The following is a 23425-nucleotide window of genomic DNA, read 5'->3' on the forward strand; positions in this document are numbered from 1 at the left end:
TTCATAATCAGTGATTTCATTCACTGACTGCAGGCAGAATTGTGATATGGCGAGAAATGAGAAAAAAAAAATCATTAGAAAGTTGTAAAATTTGTACAAATTTGAACTACACATTAAAATGTACTTCGTCCAATCTGGAAAGAAACATAAATCTGAGTGTGAATGCCATACAGCTTTTCAGCCTTTTTTTAACGAGTGTTGAAAAAAAAAAAATTTTTTTCACCTATTTTCATCTTTTTTTTTTTTTTTTTTTTTTATCAAAAATATTTCACTTTGTTACAATTCTGCATATGTACAGTCCTATGGTAAAAAAATGTTAGAGAAATAACACCATGCTGCGTTTTGAAAACAAAATTCCAAAATCCTAAAAAATGCCAAATACAATTTATTGAAAAGTCATAACTATTTTTATTTTAAAGGCGTTTTCCGGGCCAAGCCGCATCTTTGTCAGTGACTGTATTATGCTTATATATCTAGTTTTGACAGCTATTGCTCAGCCCCAATAAAACAAATGGTACTGAGTTGTAATACCAGATACAATCTAAGATTGGAATGTGTTGGCACTATATAAAGAAAGATTATTATTATTAAGATCAAAAGTGGCTTTCTTTCTGGAAGCAAGTAGGCACGTTGCTCGAATATCATGACAATACAGAAATGAGACGCTATAAATACTGATAAAAAAAGGCATTTTAGCAATAGTGTCTATTTCATAAATGCAATCACCTAAGTGCAATTTAGAAGTTCATACAGTAGTTCAAAAAAAGAAAAGGAAAAAAATATTAAAAATTAGCATAATATAAGGTACAGATTAAAAAATAGCAAATCCGCATAAGGCCTTGATTCATGGAGAGACATAGATGGGCCTATGTGATGCCGAAGCCTAAAGTAAAGCCCTAATCCGCCCTTGGCTGCTGCTGTGTTGTATCAGACTTGTATAATTTGTTAGTGTGAGTTGGAAGTGATCGTTGGGATTTACTTGTCGCACATATGGAAGTAGGATGTGTAAAAATCTGAGTCAAGTTTGTGGCAATTTCTCTTCACCTTCGACTACTGCCAGGAACTTGCGCCAGGTCTGAAAGAGTTGCAAACCTCCCAGACTAACAATATGCGCCAAAGAAAATAAACTCTTTCTTACATGAGACACAGGGGCCAGCAAAAAAAAAAGTTTCAAAACACACAGACTTTTTTTTTCTACCTCTTACTCCAATGATGCATGAGCACTTTAGTAGTAAAGACTCTTGTTTTCTATACATTTAAGATCCAAAAGGTGTGAAGTGAGGGAGAATCTGACAACTGGTAAATGGCCCCAATGATTCTGGCTTTTATAAATGAACATTGTACATATGATGTGCTGTTCAGACACAGGGCCATACTACAGCCATCACTGTCACACATTCAGCGCTGTACGGTAATACGTGACATCCTCTAACCTTTAGTCCTTCTGCACCTGGTATACCTGGGAATCCCTTCCTCCCCGGATATCCCTAGAAATAAGAAGACCTATTAGACTTCATCTATACATGACATTTCTATTTTAAGGTTTCCTATAAATGTTAGCGGTTATAGGGTATGTCTGAGAATGCAGTAGTCGCTTCAACATTTATACTCTATGTGCTGGAGCCCCTACAGCGCCCTGCAGATCAGTAGGGGTGCACAGTGTGCAGAGGCATTCAACCCACCAAGTATGGACCCCTAGGCTTTCTACTGAGCCTTTGCGCTCTTCTGCACACGGTTTTCAGTGATTGCTGGTGGGTGTCTCAGGAGTCAGGACCCGGACCACCACCGATCTACAGGGACTACAAAAAGTATAAAGGTCTTGTAACATTTTAAAATATCCACCAATGTGTGATAGTGGTCCCATGACACATGTCTGCTGATGCACGTGGACACTTACAGCATTTGGTTTGGTGGAGACAGGGCCTCAATTGCATCCAGCTCCTTCTTCTGTGAATATGTGGTAAAACACTGGCACGGAAATAGCCTTTTTAAGGGGACTGTCCAGATGTTACAAATATATTTTACTCACTCAATACTACATTGTGGAGCCACTTACTACTGCACTTTCATTTTAGTACACCCAACCACTGTTGAAATGGGTCACATGCATTCCTATATTCCTAACATAGCACATGTCCACCGTGTTAACCACGCCTGCGCTGTAAGCAAGTAATCTTTAGCTTGGCCATGTAAATGACGTCATGGGGGATCTCCATGGGGAAGCCCCCAATATTGCCTCAATCTTATCTAATAGAACATAAGACAAAAAGTTGTCCTAGTAAATTCTCAAGTGCATCAAAAACCCATTAAAGGGCAATTTATGAAAAGACGGTCTATACCGAGTGCAAATTAGTATTTCAAAATAGCAATCAAAGATGAACTGTTAGCGAGCCAAGATGTAAGGGTGATGGAGAACCAGCAGCACTTCTGGTGACAGCAGGTGGGGCCAGATTTCAGACGGACACAAGGGACAACCATGTACAGAGTACCCTCCAGTGCGACGTGACAGCAATCCTCCGGACATAAAGGGACTTCTATTTCTACCCTATAAATAATGACCCTCTGATTTCATCCTGGACAGTCTCATCTCTTGTAGGTGCTGCGGCCGTGTTTTATTAGGTTAGTAAAACATCGGGCAGGAAAATGCTTAATTTCCTGCCGATGCCTACGAATACCAAACACGTTAATTGGAGTCAAATTATAATGAAATATCCTAAAATTGTACCTCCAGACCGGGATCTCCTGGTGGTCCAATTGGTCCTTCATCACCCTAAAAGGGAAACAAAATCACAGGTTAGATTGAATGATGACACCTCCCCGCTCAGGTTATACATGACAGCATGTTATTATAACACGTACGTCAGGGCACAAACTGAATTTATTCTCAGCTCTCAGAGAAAGAGAACTCAAAATTTGCAATTTACTTTAAATAAAGTCTGAAAAATTATAACCTTCTCCTCCGTCACTTCACCCCAGATGGTTTTTTTTATACAATAAAGCAATGAGAGAAAGGAAATGCAATAGAAAGCCTTTCACGCAGACAACATAGCCGTGCAGTCCCTTCATGTTGAGACCATAATTGCAGTTTGAGGCATAGACCTTTGTAGATGAATAGTTAGAGGAGTTGTCCAGGATTAGGAGGATTGTATCCCAACTGATTAAAGGGTTTGTTCTCTACCCAAACAACCCCTTTATAAAATTAGGTACTCCCCCTTATAAGATATAAATAACATATTTTCAATTCCAGCACCCAATCTCCCAGAGCCCTACAGCCGATCAGCGGTCACTATTGGGCGTCGCGCAGGAACGGAGGCGGTGCAGGAGGTGAGTATATATTATTTTACGATGGACAGTGCTTTATGTAAAAAGGGGTTGTCCAGATAGTGGACAACCCCTTTAACTTAAACATTTCCAACACTAAAATTTACCACCTATCCAAAGAAGAGGTGATTGACAGAATGGAACAAATGATAGGCCAGATAACGGAAGATCCTGATAAAACTTATAGCACATGGGCTCCCTGGATCGTATTTAGGGAGACTCCAGAAATAGATCTCTGGCTGTCAAGATCCTACCTTACTTGCCTCCTTATTTATTTTTCTCCATGATTAAATCTACAGTGCCCATGGTGGGGATGGTTCACCTCTAGTCCGTCCAGTCTGGAGTCCAGATACATCACACCAGATTTCACCCCCCCCCCCCTCCTTCTGGTTAGGGGGCATGGGCAAGTTCGATGGAGAGATTTGACATTCGTGTTTCCGACCCCACATACCCCATTCCACAACCCTATCCTCTTCCCCCTTTCTTCTCCCCTTTTTTCTTTGTTTACTTCTTTTTCCTATCTAGATTTTATTTTCTCTATTTCTTTTGAATAATTAATACAACATTGCTGAAAGGTGTTTACAAAAATCTTGTTATTGATTTATTGTAATTAGCACTCAACATCAACAAATAGATATTGCGACAACATTTGATTGAGTACAAATCTGTGGAATTTTGTGGAACTGACATTACTAAATTTCAAACAGTGCATAAGCAATATTTAATATTCTTGTTATTATAAATGACTGTATTTCTACATGTTATGCTTTAATAAACTTGACTTATACAAAGAAGAGGTGATAAATTGCAGATCGGTGGGGGCCTGACTGCTGGAGCACACATCAATCAAGAGAAAAGGGCTCTGAAATACCATGTCAGAATAAAGCTGTCTCCGCGCACGTGCATCACTGTGCCATTCATTTCCTCTAATGCTGCTGAAAAAAAGCAGTCTTATAAAACATGAATGGAACGATGGCATGCAAGCACGGCCACTGCTCCACTCTGAGCAATCAGTTCAAAGCCCGGGATCAGTTGCAAGTCCAGTAGGCCGGCTCTCACGGCTCTACAAGTTAACAACTAAAAGTTAGCACCTGTCCAAAGCTTAACGTTGCAAATGATCCTTTAAGTGGATTTTCAGGGATCACAATATTGATGACCTATTCTTATTACTTTCCCATACCTCAGCTTCTTGCAACCAATTTGGTATGCTTTTTAACTGACCCCCGCAATACTCCCAATGTTATCTATGGCCTTGTTTACTCTGCCCTGATCATATGCATCTGGCTCACTCTTAAAGGGAACCTGTCACCCCCAAAATCGAGGGTGAGCTAAGCCCACCAGCATCAGGGGCTTATCTACAGCATTCTGGAATGCTGTAGATAAGCCCCCCCCCCCCCCCCGATGTATCCTAAAAGATAAGAAAAAGAGGTTAGATTATACTCACCCAGGGGCAGGCCCGGTCCGATGGGTGTCGCGGTCTGGCACCTCCCATCTTCATCAGATGACGTCCTCTTCTGGTCTTCACGCTGCGGCGCAGGCGTACTTTGTCTGCCCTGTTGAGGGCAGAGCAAAGTACTGCAGTGCGCAGGCGCCGGGCCTCTCTGACCTTTCCCGGCGCCTGCGCACTGCAGTACTTTGCTCTGTCCTCAACAGGGCAGACAAAGTACACCTGCGCCGGAGCCGCAGCATGAAGACCAGAAGAGGACGTCATCCTATGAAGATGGGAGGCCCCGGACCGGACCGCGACACCCACCGGATCTGACCGCCCACCCAGGTGAGTATAATCTAACCTCTTTTTCTCATCTTTTAGGATACATCGGGGCTTTTCTATAGCATTACAGAATGCTGTAGATAAGCCCCTGATGCCGGTGGGCTTAGCTCACCCTCGATTTTGGGGGTGACAGGTTGCCTTTAATTATGTGACCAAGATGAACACAGACCACTCCCCTCTGCTTCACACCTGAATGCCCTTTTTAGCAAATATATTGCAAAGCATAAGGCCATGTGCACACGCTGCGGATTCCATTGCGGAATTTTCCACAGCGGATTTGATAAATCCGCAGGGCAAAACCGCTGCAGTTTTTCCTGCGGATTTATCGCGGTTTCTATTGCGGATTCCGCTGCGGGTTTACACCTGCAGTTTTCTATTGGAGCAGGTGTAAACCCACAGCGGAATCCGCACAAAGAATTGACATGCTGCGGAATGTAAACCGCTGCGTTTCCGCGCGTTTTTTTCCGCAGCATGTGCACTGCGGATTTCGTTTCCCATAGGTTTACATTATACTGTAAACGCATGGGAAACCGCTGCGGACCCGCAGCTGCGGATCCGCAGCAAAATCCGCAGAGTGTGCACATACCCTAAGGCTACTTTCAGACATAGCGCATTTTTGAGCGCTATTTTGCGGGCGCTTTTCAAAAATGCGCAATGTCATTTTCGTCTGCCGGCAAAGTGAATGAGAAATTCACTTTGCCGTTCAGACACACCGCAAAAAAACGCGGCGCTTTTGTCTGCAAACACGCCGGCGTAAAAAGAATTGACATGTCAATTCTTTACGCAGCGGCGTGTCTGCGTATCCCCCTAGGGCCCCATATTACCTTCCACACACAGCGCCTTTGTCCTGGGTGTCGGCGTCTTTGTACGGAGGGGTTGACACCCAGGACCGGACGTGACGTCGGACAGGAAGAGGGAAGCCCCCGCCCCCCAGTGAAGCTGTGTGTGTGTGTGTGTGTGTGTGTGTGTGTGTGTGTGTGTATGTATGTGTGTGTGTCTGTGTGTGTGTATGTGTGTGTGTGTGTGTGTGTGTATGTATGTGTGTGTGTCTGTGTGTGTGTATGTGTGTGTGTGTGTGTGTGTGTGTGTGTGTGTGTGTGTCCCCATGCGACGCTAGTGCCACCATTGTGCTAAGTCGCCGTATGGGACTACTACTCCCATCCGGTATTAGGATGGGAGAGTTGTCCCTGTGTCCGGCGACTTAGCACAATTGTAAAGTTACACAAAACACCTACACACAATACACATACATGACACACAGTACATACAACACATAACATAGAGTATATACTCACCAACAGCACACTTGTAGGCGAAGCCCTCGATCCTCCAGGAAAAAATCCAAAAATAATAAACCAAATTCATACTCCCTGTCCGCAGAATCCATAAAACGAGTGTCCCACGCCGATCCCCTGCTCTCCGGCGATACACTGCCAGGAGCGAAGCTCCTAGCAGTGTATCGCGTACTGTTCCGGAGTTCAATGACTCCGGCGTCTCGGTTAACGGCAGTACAGCTGCGTTGAACTATCCCACGCAGCACTGCTGTTAAGCGAGAGTGCCGGGGTCAATGACCGCCGGTAAACTCGCTCGCGCATGCGCAGTGACACACCGACAGGAACTATGGCTCCTGTCAGTGTGTTGCTGCAGCCGTGGAGAGCAGACATATCTCTGGATTTGTCTGTTCTCCATGGAAAATCTTGATACGTGGCACTTAAATATGTGGCAATTAAATACGTGACACTTATACGTGATACGTGTCACTTAAATACGTGGCACGTGGCACTGAAATATGTGGCACGTGTCACTTAAATACGTGGCACTGAAATATGTGGCACGTGGCACTTTGATACGTGGCACGTGTCACTTAAATACGTGGCACTGAAATATGTGGCACGTGGCACTTTGATACGTGGCACGTGTCACTTAAATACGTGGCACGTGGCACTGAAATATGTGGCACGTGGCACTTTGATACGTGGCACGTGTCACTTAAATACGTGGCACGTGGCACTGAAATATGTGGCACGTGGCACTTTGATACGTGGCACTTTGATACGTGGCACGTGGCACTGAAATACGTGGCACTGAAATATGTGGCACGTGGCACTTTGATACGTGGCACGTGTCACTTAAATATGTGGCACGTGGCACTGAAATATGTGGCACGTGGCACTTTGATACGTGGCACGTGGCACTGAAATACGTGGCACGTGGCACTGAAATACGTGGCACTGAAATACGTGGCACTGAAATATGTGGCACTGAAATACGTGATACGTGGCACTTAAATACGTGGCACTTAAATACGTGGCACTTAGGCTATGTTCACATTTGCGTTGTGCGCCGCATGCGTCCTTTTTTTGATTGATTTTGGACGCAGCAAAAATGCAACTTGCTGCATCCTCTGCGGCCGGATGCGTGCGCTGCAGTGACGCATGCGGCGCAAAACGCAAGTGCGACGCATGTCCATGCGCCCCCATGTTAAATATAGGGGCGCATGACGCATGCGGCGCCCGACGCTGCGGCGCAGACCGCATATGTGAACGTAGACTTAAATAGCTGGATAGAGCTGGATCCGCGGGCTGTGATCTGGCCTACGCTCAGCACTCTGCGGAGCGCTGTCATTCAAAACACGTCCACTCATTTTGGTGTTTAGTCCCAAAATGGAGGATGGAAGAAGAAAAGGGTTGGACAAGGAAATGACATCATTTCTTTTTTTTTTCCCCCACTGCAGTTAAAGCTTTATTTGTGTCAAACACAGACAATCTGCAGAGAAAACTGCATAAAAAACCGCACTAAAAACCGCATCAAAAACCGCACCAAAAACGCACCAAAAACTGTTTCTGCTTGTCTTCACTCTGACCCTTATAATCCTTCAATTTCTGCTAATCCCCATAATCCCTACACCTAGTAAGGAACTGGTTATCTCTCCCTCCATCCATCTCACCTCCTCCTCAAAATACAATCCTCTGTCTCCAAACACAGACAGCCTCCTCATGTCCTCTCCTGCTTCCACCTGCTATCACTTTCTCTGCTCCTCCTCACTGCCGGTGATAGCTCTCCAAATCCTGGCCCTCCTCACCACATGCCAACAGCCATTTCTACCTCCCATCCACGCGCTATCACAAATTTACGTAACTCTCTAACCTTATACCCATCCACCCAGCCCACGCTTCCCCAGTCCCACTAACAGGAGCTCTATGGAACGCTCGCTCTGTCTGCTACAAACTTTCCTACATCCATGATCTTTTTATTACTAAGAAACGTTCCTTCCTCGCTATCACCAAAACCTGGCTCATCCCCTCTGACACAGCCTCTCCAGCTGCACTTTCATATGGTGGATTCCACGTTTACCCAGCCCCAGCAGCAAGCACGCCGCTGGTGCTTTGAATAACACCACAATAGCTGCAGCTCTTGAATCGGCCGCCCCTCTCACACAAAGCTTGCAAAATCAGCAGACAACCCTGGCTCACCAGCCTGACCAAAGAACTGAGGCGGGCTTCCAGGGTTGCTGGGCAGGAAATGGAAAAGATTCCACTCCAATAAGCACTCCATCGCATTCAAACAGTCCCTCACTACTTTCAAGGCCACACTTGCTGCAGCAAAACAAACCTACATATATATATATATATATATATATATATATATATATATATATATATATATATATATATAAAATCAGCCAAGGGGCACTTCCGTCTGTTTGTCTGTCTTTCTGTCTGTTTGTCTGTCTGGCACAGAAATCCCGCGTCGCTGATTGGTCGCGGCCGGCAACGCACAGTCTGGCCGTGAATTTGCCCCTTCCTACTCTCTGTCAGTGCCCCCTCCAGTCAGCGCTCACACAGGGTTAATGGCTGTGTTACACCGCGTTATGCCACAGTGTAACGCAGTCCGTTAACGCTGCTATTAACCCTGTGTGACCAACTTTTTACTATTGATGCTGCCTATGCAGCATCAATAGTAAAAAGATCTAATGTTAAAAATAATAAACAAAATAAAAAAATCATTATATACTCACCGTCCGGCGCCTTTCCCGCTGCTCCTTGCAATGCACTAGTCCATGCATTGCACTCTCGCCAGATGATGATGTAGCGGTCTCGCGAGACCGCTACATCATCATCTCGCGAGACCGCAATGCATTCTTGGGACCGGAGCATCGGTAAACGCCTGGGCTGGATCCGGGGGCCTACAGAAGGTGAGCATATAACAATTTTTTATTTTAATTCTTTTTTTTTTAACAAGGATATGGTGCCCACATTGCTATATACTACGTGGGCTGTGTTAGATACTGCATGGGCTGTGTTATATACTACGTCTCTGTGCTATATACTACATGGCTGTGGTATACATTACGTGGCTGGGCAATATATAACATCGCTGTGCTCTATACTACGTGGCCTGTGTTATATACTGCATGGGCTGTGTTATATACTACGTGGCTGTGCTATATACTATGTGGCTGTGCAATATATTACATGGCTGGGCAATATACTACGTGGGCTGTGTTATATACTGCATGGGCTGTGTTATATACTGCGTGGGCTGTGTTATATACTACGTCTCTGTGCTATATACCACATGGCTGTGGTATATATTACGTGGCTGGGCAATATACTACATCGCTGTGCTCTATACTACAAGGCCTGTGTTGTATACTGCATAGGCTGTGTTATATACTACGTGGCTGTGCTATATACTACGTGGCTGTGCAATATATTACGTGGCTGTGCAGTATATTTTACGTGGTTGGGCAATATACTATGTGGGCAGTGTTATATACTGCGTGGGCTGTGTTATATACTATGTGGCTGTGGTATTTATTACGTGGCTGGGCAATATACTACATCGCTGTGCTCTATACTACGTGGCCTGTGTTATATACTGCATGGGCTGTGTTATATACTACATCTCTGTGCTATATACTACGTGGCTGTGCAATATATTATGTGGCTAGGCAATATACTACATGGCTGTGCAATATATATCGTGGCTGGGCAATATACTACGTGTCTGTGCTATATACTACGGGGCTGTGCTATATACTACGTGGCTGGGCAATATGCTACGTGGGCTGTGTTATATACTACGTGGGCTGTATGCTACTTGGCTGTGCTATATTTCTCTGCTGTATCTGTGCATCATGAATCGTGGTATGTATTAAAGAGGGGGGTCCACTGAGACTCTTTCGCCCGGGAACCTCAAAAACCTGGAGCAGGCCCTGGCGTCACTGATTGTTCGCGGCCGGGCGTGACCAATCAGCGACAGGCACAGCCTGGCCGCGAATTGGCGCGGAATTTGGACCACGCTTCGCTAATTTTTTGCGCCTGGCCGTCCGAATCCTGTGTATAAATTGCATTACTCTGAAAACTTCATAAATAAACTACATACATATTCTAGAATACCTGATGCGTTAGAATCGGGCCACCATCTAGTTCTCTCATATCCTCCCTGTCTCACAACCCTAAACAGCTAATCAATCAACACCTTCAATTCAGCTGAAGACTTTGCCTCATTCTTCAAACAGAAGATTGATAACATCAGAGAAAGCTTTGGCCTACAACCGCTCTTCCTAACTACTCAGCCCTCCTCCACCAAAACCAGCTTCTCCACCATTATAGAAGACCAACTTTCCACCCTACTCTCGAGATCACATCTCACCACCTGTGTACTTGACTCGATCCCATCCCACTTCATCCCAAAGCTCACCACAGTCTTCATCCCAACTCTAAGCCATCTCTTCAACCTATCAATAACAACTGGTGTTTTCTCCTCATGCTTCAAACATGCCTCAATCACACCCATCCTAAAAAAGCCCTCTTGACCCATCCTCCTTATCTAACTCTGTATTACTTCTCCGCTTTGCCTCAAAACTACTGGAACATGTCCATTCTGAACTGTCTCCCACCTCTCTTCCTGCTCCCTCTACGACCACTTACAATCTGGCTTCAGACCGCATCACTCCACTGAAACTGCCCTAACTAAAGTCACCAATGACCTGCTGACTGCCAAAGCCAAGCAAAATTACTCTGTCCTCCTTCTCATCTCTTGGCATTACAGACCTGGCCCTATCTTGGATCGCATCATACCTGACAGACAGGACATTCAGTGTCTCCCTCTCACACACCACCTCCTCACTTCGTGCCCCATCTGTCGGAGTCCTGCAAGGTTCAGTCCTAGGGCCGCTGCTCTTCTCCATTTACACCTTTGGACTGGGACAGCTCATAGAATCTCACGGCTTGTAGTATCATCTCTATGCTGATGACACACAGATCTACCTCTCTGGACCAGATATCACCACCCTACTAACCAGAATTCCTCAATGTCTGTCCGCTATTTCATCCTTCTTCTCCGCTAGATTTCTAAAACATAACATGGAAAAAAAAGAATTCATCATCTTTCCCCATCTCACGACTCTCCCAACAAACCTATCCATTGAAGTAAATGGCTGCTCACTCTCCCCAGACCCACAAGCTCGCTGCCTCGGGGTAATCCTTGACTCTGATTTCTCCTTCAAACCACATATTCAAGCCCTTTCCACTTCAACTCAAAAATATCTCCCGGATCCGTACATTCCTCAACCTAGAAACTGGAAAAACTCTAGTGCATGCCCTCATCATGTCCTACCTTGACTACTGCAACCTCTTGCTCTGTGGCCTCCCCTCTAACACTCTTGCGCACCCCTCCAATCTATCCTAAACTCTGCTGCCTGTGTGATCCACCTATCCCTCCCCGCTATTTCCCAGCCTCTCCTCTCTGTTAATCCCTTCACTGGCTCCCCATTACACAGAGACTCCAATTCAAAACCCTAACCATGACATACAATGCCATCCACAACCTGTCTCCTCCATACATCTGTGACCTTGTCTCCCGGTACCTACCAGCACGCAACTTCCGATCCTCACAAGATCTCCATCCCTACTCTCTTCTTATCTCCTCTTCCCACAATCGCATACAAGCTTTGTCCCGTGCATACCCCCTCCTCTGGAACTCTCTATCCCCAACATATCAGACTCTCGCCTACCATGGAAACCTTCAAAAGGAACCTGAAGACCTACAGTACAGACCAAAAGTTTGGACACACCTTCTCATTTAAAGATTTTTCTGTATTTTCATGACTATGAAAATTGTAAATTCACACTGCAGGCATCAAAACTATGAATTATCACATGTGGAATTACATACTTAACAAAAAAAGTGTGAAACAACTGAAAATATGTCTTATATTCTAGGTTCTTCAAAGTAGCCACCTTTTGCTTTGATGACTGCTTTGCACACTCTTTGCATTCTCTCTTGGTGTGTCCAAACTTTTGGTCTGTACTGTACCTCTTTCGACAAGCCTACAACCTGCAGTAACCACCGATCCACCAAACCGCTGCACGACCATCTCTGCCCTCACCTATTGTATCCTCACATATCCCTGGTAGATTGTGAGCCCTTGCGGGCAGGGTCCTCTCTCCTCCTGTACCATTCGTGACTTGTATTGATTAAGATTATTGTACTTGTTTTTTATTATGTATATCACTCCTAACATGTAAAGCACAATGGAATAAATGGCGCTATAATAATAAATATTAATAATTAGTATTAGGATACGGCTTAAATGTTTATCGCACATAATTATACAAAAGTAGTATCCGCACTGAAGAAGCGGCTATGCACACAGAAGAATCCCAAAACTGACAATTTCAGCTCTGACATGCCCTGTAGGTGGCTGCGCATGTGACTCACTGCTCCATTCGTTCTCTATTGAACTGATGGAAAAAAAAGCAAAGCTCTGTACTTGGCCACTTCAAGCAGCCCTATGAAGAATGAATGGAGTGGTCACTACGATTGTGGCCACTCACAACAGGGCACTTCAAAGCTCCATACTTGGAATTCATTGCAGGCCCCTATAACACCTAAACTAGTGAAAGAATTCAGGAAGCGGCAGGGCACACGCAACAGCCACAGAACCAACCATATGAGATACAGACATCCTTTATCTGATATCCTAAGCATAGGCCATCAATAATGCGATAAAAGTTAAATCCCTTTAACAGGTCTGATGTAACAGAAATAATCCTCGGATAGGGTCATGCTGTTTCAGGAAGAAGCAGCAATGTTTTCTAAGCCTTTGAAATTGTCCCATACACATACACCTGCACATGTACTCACCAACCTTATACTTGCATTAGGGGGTTTAGATGGCAAAGAAAAGCCCCATGTGAGGCACTATTCTTTACATTAATAGACCTTACTAAAGTCAATGTGTATTGTCGGGATTCAAGTATACATTTGCAAATTAATCCAACAGTCACCACAATGATAAACCCCGATCCCAGCAAGAGCAGAGCCATTATGGATTTATTGTGCGCGCACACTATGGAGATGTTGGACTTGTAGGTCCTTCACCTGGACAAAAGTTAGAAATATATTTCTTGACATCCTAGAAAAACAGTCCACTATCAGTTTCACAGTAGCAAATGTTGGAATTGCTCTGAAAACAAAAAATAATCTGACAAATATTATTTCTGAGAAGATATTTGAGATTCCTAAAAGCAAGTCATGGCTAACAGCCATTATTGACATTCTCCGAATCTGCACGATCGGCATGTTGCCCAAGCCCATTTTACATCAACAATAGTTTGAGAATGATGTGGAATCATTCACTTTATGGAAATTAATGTCTTAGAGTAAGATAGGTGTTATTGTACTGAAAGGGTGTAAAATTGTAGACATACAGTACAAACCAATGGTTTGGACACACCTTCTCATTTAAAGATTTTTCTGTATTTTCATGACTATGAAAATTGTAAATTCACACTTAAGGCATCAAAACTATGAATTATCACATGTGGAATTATATACTTAACAAAAAAGTGTGAAACAACTGTAAATATGTCTTATATTCTAGGTTCTTCAAAGTAGCCACCTTTTGCTTTGATGACTGCTTTGCACACTCTTTGCATTCTCTTGATGAGCTTCAAGAGGTAGGCACCGGATATGGTTTTCACTTCACAGGTGTGCCCTGTCAGGTTTAATAAGTGGGATTTCTTGCCTTATAAATGGGGTTGGGATCATCAGTTGTGTTGAGCAGAAGTCTGGTGGATACACAGCTGATAGTCCTACTGAATAGACTGTTAGAATTTGTATTATAGCAAGAAAAAAGCAGCTAAGTAAAGAAAAACAAGTGGCCATCATTACTTTAAGAAATGAAGGTCAGTCAGTCCAAAAAATTGGGAAAACTTTGAAAGTGTCTCCAAGTTCAGTTGCAAAAACCATAAAGCGCTACAAAGAAACTGGCTCACATGAGGACCGCCCCAGGAAAGGAAGACCAAGAGTCACCTCTGCTTCTGAGGATAAGTTTATCCGAGTCACCAGCCTCAGAAATTGCAGGTTAACAGCAGCTCAGATTAGAGACCAGGTCTATGCCACACAAAGTTGTAGCAGCAGACACATCTCTACAACAACTGTTCAGAGGAGACTTTGTGCAGCAGGTCTTCATGGTAAAATAGCTGCTAGGAAACCACTGCTAAGGACAGGCAACAAGCAGAAGAGACTTGTTTGGGCTAAAGAACACAAGGAATGGACATTAGACCAGTGGAAATCTGTGCTTTGTTCTGATGAGTCCAAATTTGAGATCTTTGGTTCCAACCACCGTGTCTTTGTGCGACAAAGAAAAGGTGAACGGATGGACTCTACATGCCTGGTTCCCACCGTGAAACATGGAGGAGGAGGTGTGATGGTGTGGTGGTTCTTTGCTGGTGACACTGTTGGGGATTTATTCAAAATTGAAGGCATACTGAACCAGAATGGCTACCACAGCATCTTGCAGCGGCATGCTATTTCATACGGTTCGCGTTTAGTTGGACCATCTTTTATTTTTCAACAGGACAATGACCCCAAACACCTCCAGGCTGTGTAAGGGCTATTTGACCAAGAAGGAGAGTGATGGGGTGCTACGCCAGATGACCTGGCCTCCACAATCACCAGACCTGAACCCAATCGAGATGGTTTGGGGTGAGCTGGACCACAGAGTGAAGGCAAAAGGGCCAACAAGTGCTAAGCATCTCTGGAAACTCCTTCAAGATTGTTGGAAGACCATTTCCGGTGACTACCTCTTGAAGCTCATCAAGAGAATGCCAAGAGTGTGCAAAGCAGTCATCAAAGCAAAAGGTGGCTACTTTGAAGAACCTAGAATATAAGACATATTTACAGTTGTTTCACACTTTTTTGTTAAGTATATAATTCCACATGTGTTAATTCATAGTTTTGATGCCTTCAGTGTGAATTTACAATTTTCATAGTCATGAAAATACAGAAAAATCTTTAAATGAGAAGGTGTGTCCAAACTTTTGGTCTGTACTGTACACAGAAAATGATTATTGTGCTAGTGTAACAAATCTTCAAAGTCTGGCAGAATATAATTGCGAATGTGGGTATCACATATTATGTAAGGGTTAAAAAAATACAAAGAAAGTCAAAAATATAGATTACTGAATACATATATAGGCCCTCTATAGTTTCTACCACACAAGGCAAGGCTAGGCTGACAAAACACTGTTCAATTTGTGCAGCCTTATATCCAAAGGGTTAAAGGGAACCTGTCACCCCGTTTTTTAAAGATGAGATAAAAATAGCGTTAAATAGGGGCAGAGCTGGGCTTTACATTAGTGTCTTTTTTGTGCCTTTATTCCCCAGCTATGCTGCCGAAATACCTTTGTAAAGTCGCCGTTTTGGGCTGTCACTCACGCTGGTCTGGTCGGATGGGTGTGGTGACATCGCTGTTTCTTCCCCCAGATCTTGCTTATCTGTCCGTTGGTGGCGTAGTGGTGTGCGCATGTCCAACTGCCGAATCCACTGCGCAGCTGAGGGAAAAGAGCGCGATCTGCGCTATTCCCCTGGTGATCGGTGGGGGCGGCCATCTTCCTGAGGCCGCGCGTGCGCAGATGGAGTGCTCTGCTGCACGGGGCTTCAGGAAAATGGCCGCGGGATGCCGCGCGTGCGCAGATGGAGATCGCGGCGGCCATTTTCCTGAAGCCGAGATGCGAACTCGGCATATCCGAGTGACACACTATCGCTTTATACAACTGAAATAACTATTTACATGACCAAAATTTAAGGAACCAAAGTCCATGAACAGCAAAATAATAATGTGTGAACACATTACCCAATGTAAAGACAATTGTTTGCTACCTAACACCATACAGTATATACAGAGTATATGTACTGCACAGGCGCCATATACACAGAGTATTCTTAGCTAGAAACAACTCACTTCTATCCAAGGCTAAAACCACATACAGAGTATCTGCAGCATACAGGCGCGATATACAGAGTAGCTGCAGATGATCTGGACCCGTGGAAGCGCTTATTGCGTGAAACGGCCGTCGTCCTATTGCCTGCATAATCTGCACTTGTTTTACCCGCAATACCTTGTCCATGATCTTTATTATGTAATAAAGGACTAAGGTTGCTTTTTTCACCAACAATTGGAGTGCTGCTGCTTTTTTCTTGTTTTATTGGACTCTGTATGCACCTTCTTCATAGCAAGCACCGCCAGCAAGGTGAAGGTTTCTGGAATGTGTCCGTGATTCAGAGCTCATTCATCCTTTAACAGTGAGTACTAAGAGCGGTTTTTCTCAGTGCCATTCATATTTCTTCTTACTGATTTGCATATATATAGAGTATCTGCAGCATACAGGCACCATATACAGAATATCTGCAGTGTACAGGTGCCATATACACAGTATCTGCAGCGTACAGACGCCATATAAAGAGTATCTGCAGCATACAGGCGCCATGTAAAGAGTATCTGCAGGGTACAGGCTCCATATACAGAGTATCTGCAGCGTACAGGCGCCATATACACAGTATCTGCAGCGTACAGACGCCATATAAAGAGTATCTGCAGCATACAGGCGCCATGTAAAGAGTATCTGCAGGGTACAGGTGCTATATACACAGTATCTGCAGCGTACAGGCGCCGTATACAGGGTATCTGCAGCGTACAGGTGCCGTGTACAGGGTATTTGCAGCGTACAGGCGCCATATAGATACAGTATCTGAAGCATATACAGAGTATCTGCAGCATACAGGCACCATATACAGAGTATCTGCAGTGTACAGGCACTATACACAGTATTTGCAGTGTACAGGCGCCATATAAAGAGTATCTGCAGCATACAGGCGCCAGAGTATCTGTAGCGTACAGGCACCATATACACATATACAGGGTATCTGCAGCGTACAGGGGCCATATACAGAGTATCTGCAGTGTACAGGGGCCATATACAGAGTACGTGCAGCATACAGGCGCCATATACAGAGTATTTGCAGCTTACAGGCGCCATATACAGAATATCTGCAGCATACAGGCACCATATACAGAGTATTTGCAGCTTACAGGCACCATATACAGAATATCTGCAGCTTAAAGGAGCCATATACAGACTATCTGCAGCGTACATGAGCCATATACAGAGTATCTGAAACGTACAGGCACCATATACAAAGCATCTGCAGCGTACAGGGTACATATACAGAGTATCTGCAGCGTACAGGCACCATATACAGAGAATCTGAGGCAGCGTACAGGCACCATATACAGATTACCTGCAGCTTACAGGCGCCATATACAGATGTGTACGCTGCCTCAGATTCTCTGTATATGGCGCCTGTACACTGCAGATACTCTGTATGTGGCCCCTGTACTCTGCAGATACTCTGTATATGGCGCCTGAACGCTGCAGATGCTTTGTATATGGTGCCTGTAAACTGCAAATACTCTGTATGTGACCCCTGTATGCTGCAGATGCTTTGTATATGGTGCCTGTATGCTGCAGACACTCTATATATGGCGCCTGTACACTGCAGATACTCTATATATGGCGCCTATACGCTGCAGATACTCTGTATATGGCGCCTGAGTGCTGCAGATACTTTGTATATGGCGCCTGAATGCTGCAGATACTCTGTATATGGCGCCTGAACGCTGCGGATACTCTGTATATGGCGCCTGAACGCTGCAGATACTCTGTATACGGCACCTGTGCACTGCAGATTCTCTGTATATGGCCCCTGTACACTGCAGATACCCTGTATATGGCACCTGTACGCTGCAGATACTCTGTTTATGGCTCCTGTACACTGCAGGTAATCTGTATATGGCGCCTGTACGCTGCAGGTGCTCTGTATATGGCGCCTGTAAGTTGCAGGTAATCTGTATATGGCGCCTGTATGCTGTAGATGCTCTGTATATGGCACCTGTATGCTGTAGATGCTCTGTATATGGCGCCTGTAAGCTGCAGGTAATCTGTATATGGTGCCTGCATCTGCAGCATTCAGGCGCCATATACAGAGTATCTGCAGTGTACAGGCGCCATATACAAAGCATCTGCAGCGTACAGGAGCCATATACAGAGTATCTGCAGTGTACAGGCGCCATATACAGAGTATCTGCAGTGTACATGCGCCATATACAGAGTATCTGCAGCGTACAGGCACCATATACAAAGCATCTGCAGCGTATAGGCGCCATATATAGAGTATCTGCAGTGTACAGGCGCCATATATAGAGTATCTGCAGCGTACAGGCGCCATATACAGAGTATCTGCAGCGTACAGGCGCCATATACATACAGTGTAGTGTGGAAGCGCCACATATATACAGTCTCTGCAGCATACAGGCGCCATATACACAGATTATATGTAGTGTACAGGCACTATATACGAATCATCTAGTGTGTAGGTGGCATATAAATACAGTGTCTGGGTGCCATGTAAACAGATTATATGCAGTCTACAGGCGCCATATATACAGATTATCTGCAGAGTATAGGCGGCATATACATACAGTGTCTGCAGTGTACCGTCACCATTACCAACAAATCTATTAGAAATGGCTCACCTCTAGCCCAGGCTGTCCTCTGGGCCCCGGGAAACCTCTGGCTCCTGGCTTTCCCTGTAAACCAACAAAAAGAATGAGGGTCTCATAAAATTACAGGCAAATCCTTTAGGATCCCTTCACATGAGGAAGAGAAAGAAGGGATAGAGCGCCAGTGCAATTCTGCAATGGGACAGCTTCCAACATCAATTTCATGGAAGAGAGCGTTTTGGAGGAGCCTCAATACAAACAGTGGAGGAGTGGGCTCTGCCAATACAATCTCCAGGAATCTCACTTTCCATTTTTGCTTTTCTTAACCAGTCAATAGAAGCTTAGGACAAGGTCTATGCCTTTATGAGGACATCTCGCCTTTATGAGGACATCTCACCTTTAATCCTTCCGGTCCATTTTGTCCTGGAGGTCCAATGTCTCCTGGAAAGCCCTGCAATAAAAACAAAACACCTGTATGATGGGTGCATAGGAAAGAGTAAAGCCTGTTTATGTAATGGCGCACTCCAAACACAACATCAGAGAAAAAGGGCTCATGTCCCCCCAAAATAGATGATCCTGCATGAAATATGAACTGATGCCCATAATACACCAATAAATATCTCCATGCCCAGCATGAAAGAAAACTGTATGTGCTGAAATATATTTATATTTTAACACTCATGGGTTTCTTTCATGCTGGGCAAAGAAATGTTTTTTTTTTTTTTGGTGTATTACTAATATACTGTATATACACACACATTTATATCAATCTTTATGGTCAGTGTATTCTGAAGATCAATTCGGCATTTATTAACTAATCCTGCCTAGTTAAACCTAAGGGGGTACAAAATATATTGTACATATACATGAGGAGCCGGCTCTCAACATGCCTGTCAATCGAGTGTTTAAAGGGTTATTTTTTTAATCTTCATAAATGGGTATTGTCGGATAGTGCATGTAAACACAAGCAATTTTGGAATTTACAAATCACTACAATTTTCAGCCATTCTTAAGGTATTAATATTTTTATTTTCTTTACAACTCGCTGTCTTGGAAACCGACCACTGCTGCTAGACAGCAGAAACGTGCAGAGCTTACAAACTCTTTCCTATTGAGCTATAAGCACTATTTTTAATGGAAGCAGATAAAGCTGAAAAAACACATTACACTAAGTTTGAATAGAAGCCTAGTAGTCACATTAGAAAAAATCATAAACAGAAAAACTCCAAGGGATACAATTGAATACTGAGAGAACGGAGTCAAAAAAGTCTAAGTACTGTACAAAAAGAATTTTTACTGAAGTATCATATAACAATATTTGATAAGAATCACTAAAAACCATAACGATATAACGAACAAGATTTGTCATAAAGGACTTGGGTAAAAAAAGTCTGTGGTCACTACTTTAATAGTATATAGATCATCGTGTTCCTGAAAGAACATAACAGGGGGCCGTCTGATGCGCGTTGGGGCTGTCTGTCTGGTGTCCTACTTACTGTAGATCTACGTGGGTAAGAATCAATCCTTCATGGTTTAGATTGTTCTATTGTCACTTTTTTAGGTCCAACTCCGCTTTCTACCACATGTTTATGGCCACACTTAGTTTGACACTTGTCATGGTATAGAAACTTTGTGACCTGTTACTCACAACTGACCATATATATCAGCAATTTGGGAAACAAATGTTATGTTCTTTCAGGAACAGGATTCCTCTGATCTATATACTATTAGTGCCAACAGACTTTTTTACCCATGTCCTTAATGACTGATCTTGTTTGTTTTATTAATTCTTGTTATTAAATATTGTTATGATACTTCAATAAAAAGACTTTTTGTACAGTACTTAAACAGACTTTTTGACTCCATTCTCTCAGTATTCAAGCACTATTTTGAAGCTGTCCAGGATCGCTGCAGTATGCCATTCCTTCCTAATCCCCGCCAGCTTCAGTGCAGTGCTTACAAGCTAGACAGCAGCAGTGGTTGGTCTCCTAGGCAACCAGCTGTAAACAAAAGTAAAGTGTTGATATCTGTAAAACAGCTGCAAATTTTAATAAGCAATAAACTGCAAAAAAGTGTCCGTTTTACATGCATTATCCGGCAATATCCATCTAGGAATATGGAAATAACCCTTTGAAGTCCACAATGATCTAATGAGTACAGCATCCTCCGCATTGTTTACCAGCCTCATCTCTGTACTATTAGTAGTGGTTTCTCTGGTGTCACAATTCACTACAACTCCTTCCCATTCAAAGCTGTAACTCCGGTCACATGTGTGCCTTTCTGTCTAGTAAATCATAAAGGGCAAGCCGCATTTATCAGAGGGCACCTTTAAACTGGTGATCAACACAATTGAAGTAAAGATGAATATGGTTTCCAGTCTAGGGATCTGCTCACATCGTGTTTTACAATTCTGTTTCATCTATGATAATCATAGCAGCACATAGAAACATAGATAATCAGTAGTCAATGGGGTTGTTGTGATGCTTTTTGCAAGAGATCCGTCATGTGCATCAATTACTTTGCAAAACACAGGTGTGAACAGAATCTAAGAAATACTTTGCATAAGCATCATGACTTTTTGGTTAAATTTATCAGTGTAAATAAAAGCTATCAGTTTCATAAAAACTCCAGAATACATTGCAAAGCGTGGATCCTGCAATGTGATTGTATCAGGGCATTACTGTCATAGCACTAGGTGCTGTGCATAAAGTATACCAAGGTGTTACAAAGTTTATCTGGTATTTGGAGTGACACAAACGAGGCCAAAACATTGTGATACAACAGTCAGAGGCTACACGCAGAGGTTCCTGTGCATTGGAGTGTGGGTTGTAACTTGGGGACGTGCTGTTTTCTCCTCGTTTGCTGGATTGCTCTCAATTTGAATTCTATTATGCTAAAAGCTGTAAAGGAAAATGAATTGGGCAAGAACAGAGGCTGTTCTCCTGTTACAGGATAGCTCTGCAACGAACGACGTCCAATTTCAATGTACATACCACACAGTGGCCTGCCAAGGCCATGATCTAACAGCTTCTGGCTCTGGTGTATGAATCAACCACAAGAATATATTTTAACAATCTGCTGGCTGTCGCTGCCCCTCTGTTAGTGGCGTACTATCCTGGGGTTTGCGAGAACAGCAATCCCCTTCATAACCATTATGTCACCGATGAGTACAATATAAACACTGAGTTCATTGCAATCATACTACCCCAATGTTCTCTATCTGCTATATAGAGCCGTTATCATGCGGTGAACATAGTCCTTTCCATTGGCTTCTCACAACCTACTCCCTGTATGGTAACGGAGACATTGACCTGCCAGATAACACCATGTGGAGACTGGACATAAACCCGACCACATTAACCACTGCCATCATTAAAGGGAAACTGGCATGTTTTAAAACTTTTTATATACAGGTCCTTCTCAAAAAATTAGCATATAGTGTTAAATTTCATTATTTACCATAATGTAATGATTACAATTAAACTTTCATATATTATAGATTCATTATCCACCAACTGAAATTTGTCAGGTCTTTTATTGTTTTAATACTGATGATTTTGGCATACAACTCCTGATAACCCAAAAAACCTGTCTCAATAAATTAGCATATCAAGAAAAGGTTCTCTAAACGACCTATTACCCTAATCTTCTGAATCAACTAATTAACTCTAAACACATGCAAAAGATACCTGAGGCTTTTAAAAACTCCCTGCCTGGTTCATTACTCAAAACCCCCATCATGGGTAAGACTAGCGACCTGACAGATGTCAAGAAGGCCATCATTGACACCCTCAAGCAAGAGGGTAAGACCCAGAAAGAAATTTCTCAACAAATAGGCTGTTCCCAGAGTGCTGTATCAAGGCACCTCAATGGTAAGTCTGTTGGAAGGAAACAATGTGGCAGAAAACGCTGTACAACGAGAAGAGGTGACCGGACCCTGAGGAAGATTGTGGAGAAGGACCGATTCCAGACCTTGGGGAACCTGAGGAAGCAGTGGACTGAGTCTGGTGTGGAAACATCCAGAGCCACCGTGCACAGGCGTGTGCAGGAAATGGGCTACAGGTGCCGCATTCCCCAGGTAAAGCCACTTTTTGGGCTACAGAGAAGCAGCACTGGACTGTTGCTAAGTGGTCCCAAGTACTTTTTTCTGATGAAAGCAAATTTTGCATGTCATTCGGAAATCAAGGTGCCAGAGTCTGGAGGAAGACTGGGGAGAAGGAAATGCCAAAATGCCTGAAGTCCAGTGTCAAGTACCCACAGTCAGTGATAGTGTGGGGTGCCATGTCAGCTGCTGGTGTTGGTCCACTGTGTTTCATCAAGGGCAGGGTCAATGCAGCTAGCTATCAGGAGATTTTGGAGCACTTCATGCTTCCATCGGCTGAAATGCTTTATGGAGATGAAGATTTCATTTTTCAGCACGACCTGGCACCTGCTCACAGTGCCAAAACCACTGGTAAATGGTTTACTGACCATGGTAT

The 23425-nt window shown here is 43.7% G+C and overlaps 1 protein-coding gene across 2 annotated transcripts in view; it reads right to left on the bottom strand.

Annotated features, from left to right (window-relative positions):
- COL27A1 (collagen type XXVII alpha 1 chain) overlaps positions 1–23425 on the bottom strand; it is a 477424-nt gene that overhangs the window by 250604 nt on the left and 203395 nt on the right. For both annotated transcript variants that reach the window (XM_077283906.1, XM_077283905.1), the window contains exons 20-23: positions 19345–19398; positions 18981–19034; positions 2726–2770; positions 1434–1487 (exon numbers count right to left, since the gene is read on the bottom strand). In XM_077283906.1, coding sequence (XP_077140021.1) covers positions 1434–1487; positions 2726–2770; positions 18981–19034; positions 19345–19398 — 207 coding nt within the window. The remainder of the gene's footprint in view (positions 1–1433; positions 1488–2725; positions 2771–18980; positions 19035–19344; positions 19399–23425) is intronic.

Source organism: Ranitomeya variabilis, chromosome 2, assembly GCF_051348905.1.
Source record: "Ranitomeya variabilis isolate aRanVar5 chromosome 2, aRanVar5.hap1, whole genome shotgun sequence".
Lineage (NCBI taxonomy): Eukaryota > Metazoa > Chordata > Amphibia > Anura > Dendrobatidae > Ranitomeya > Ranitomeya variabilis.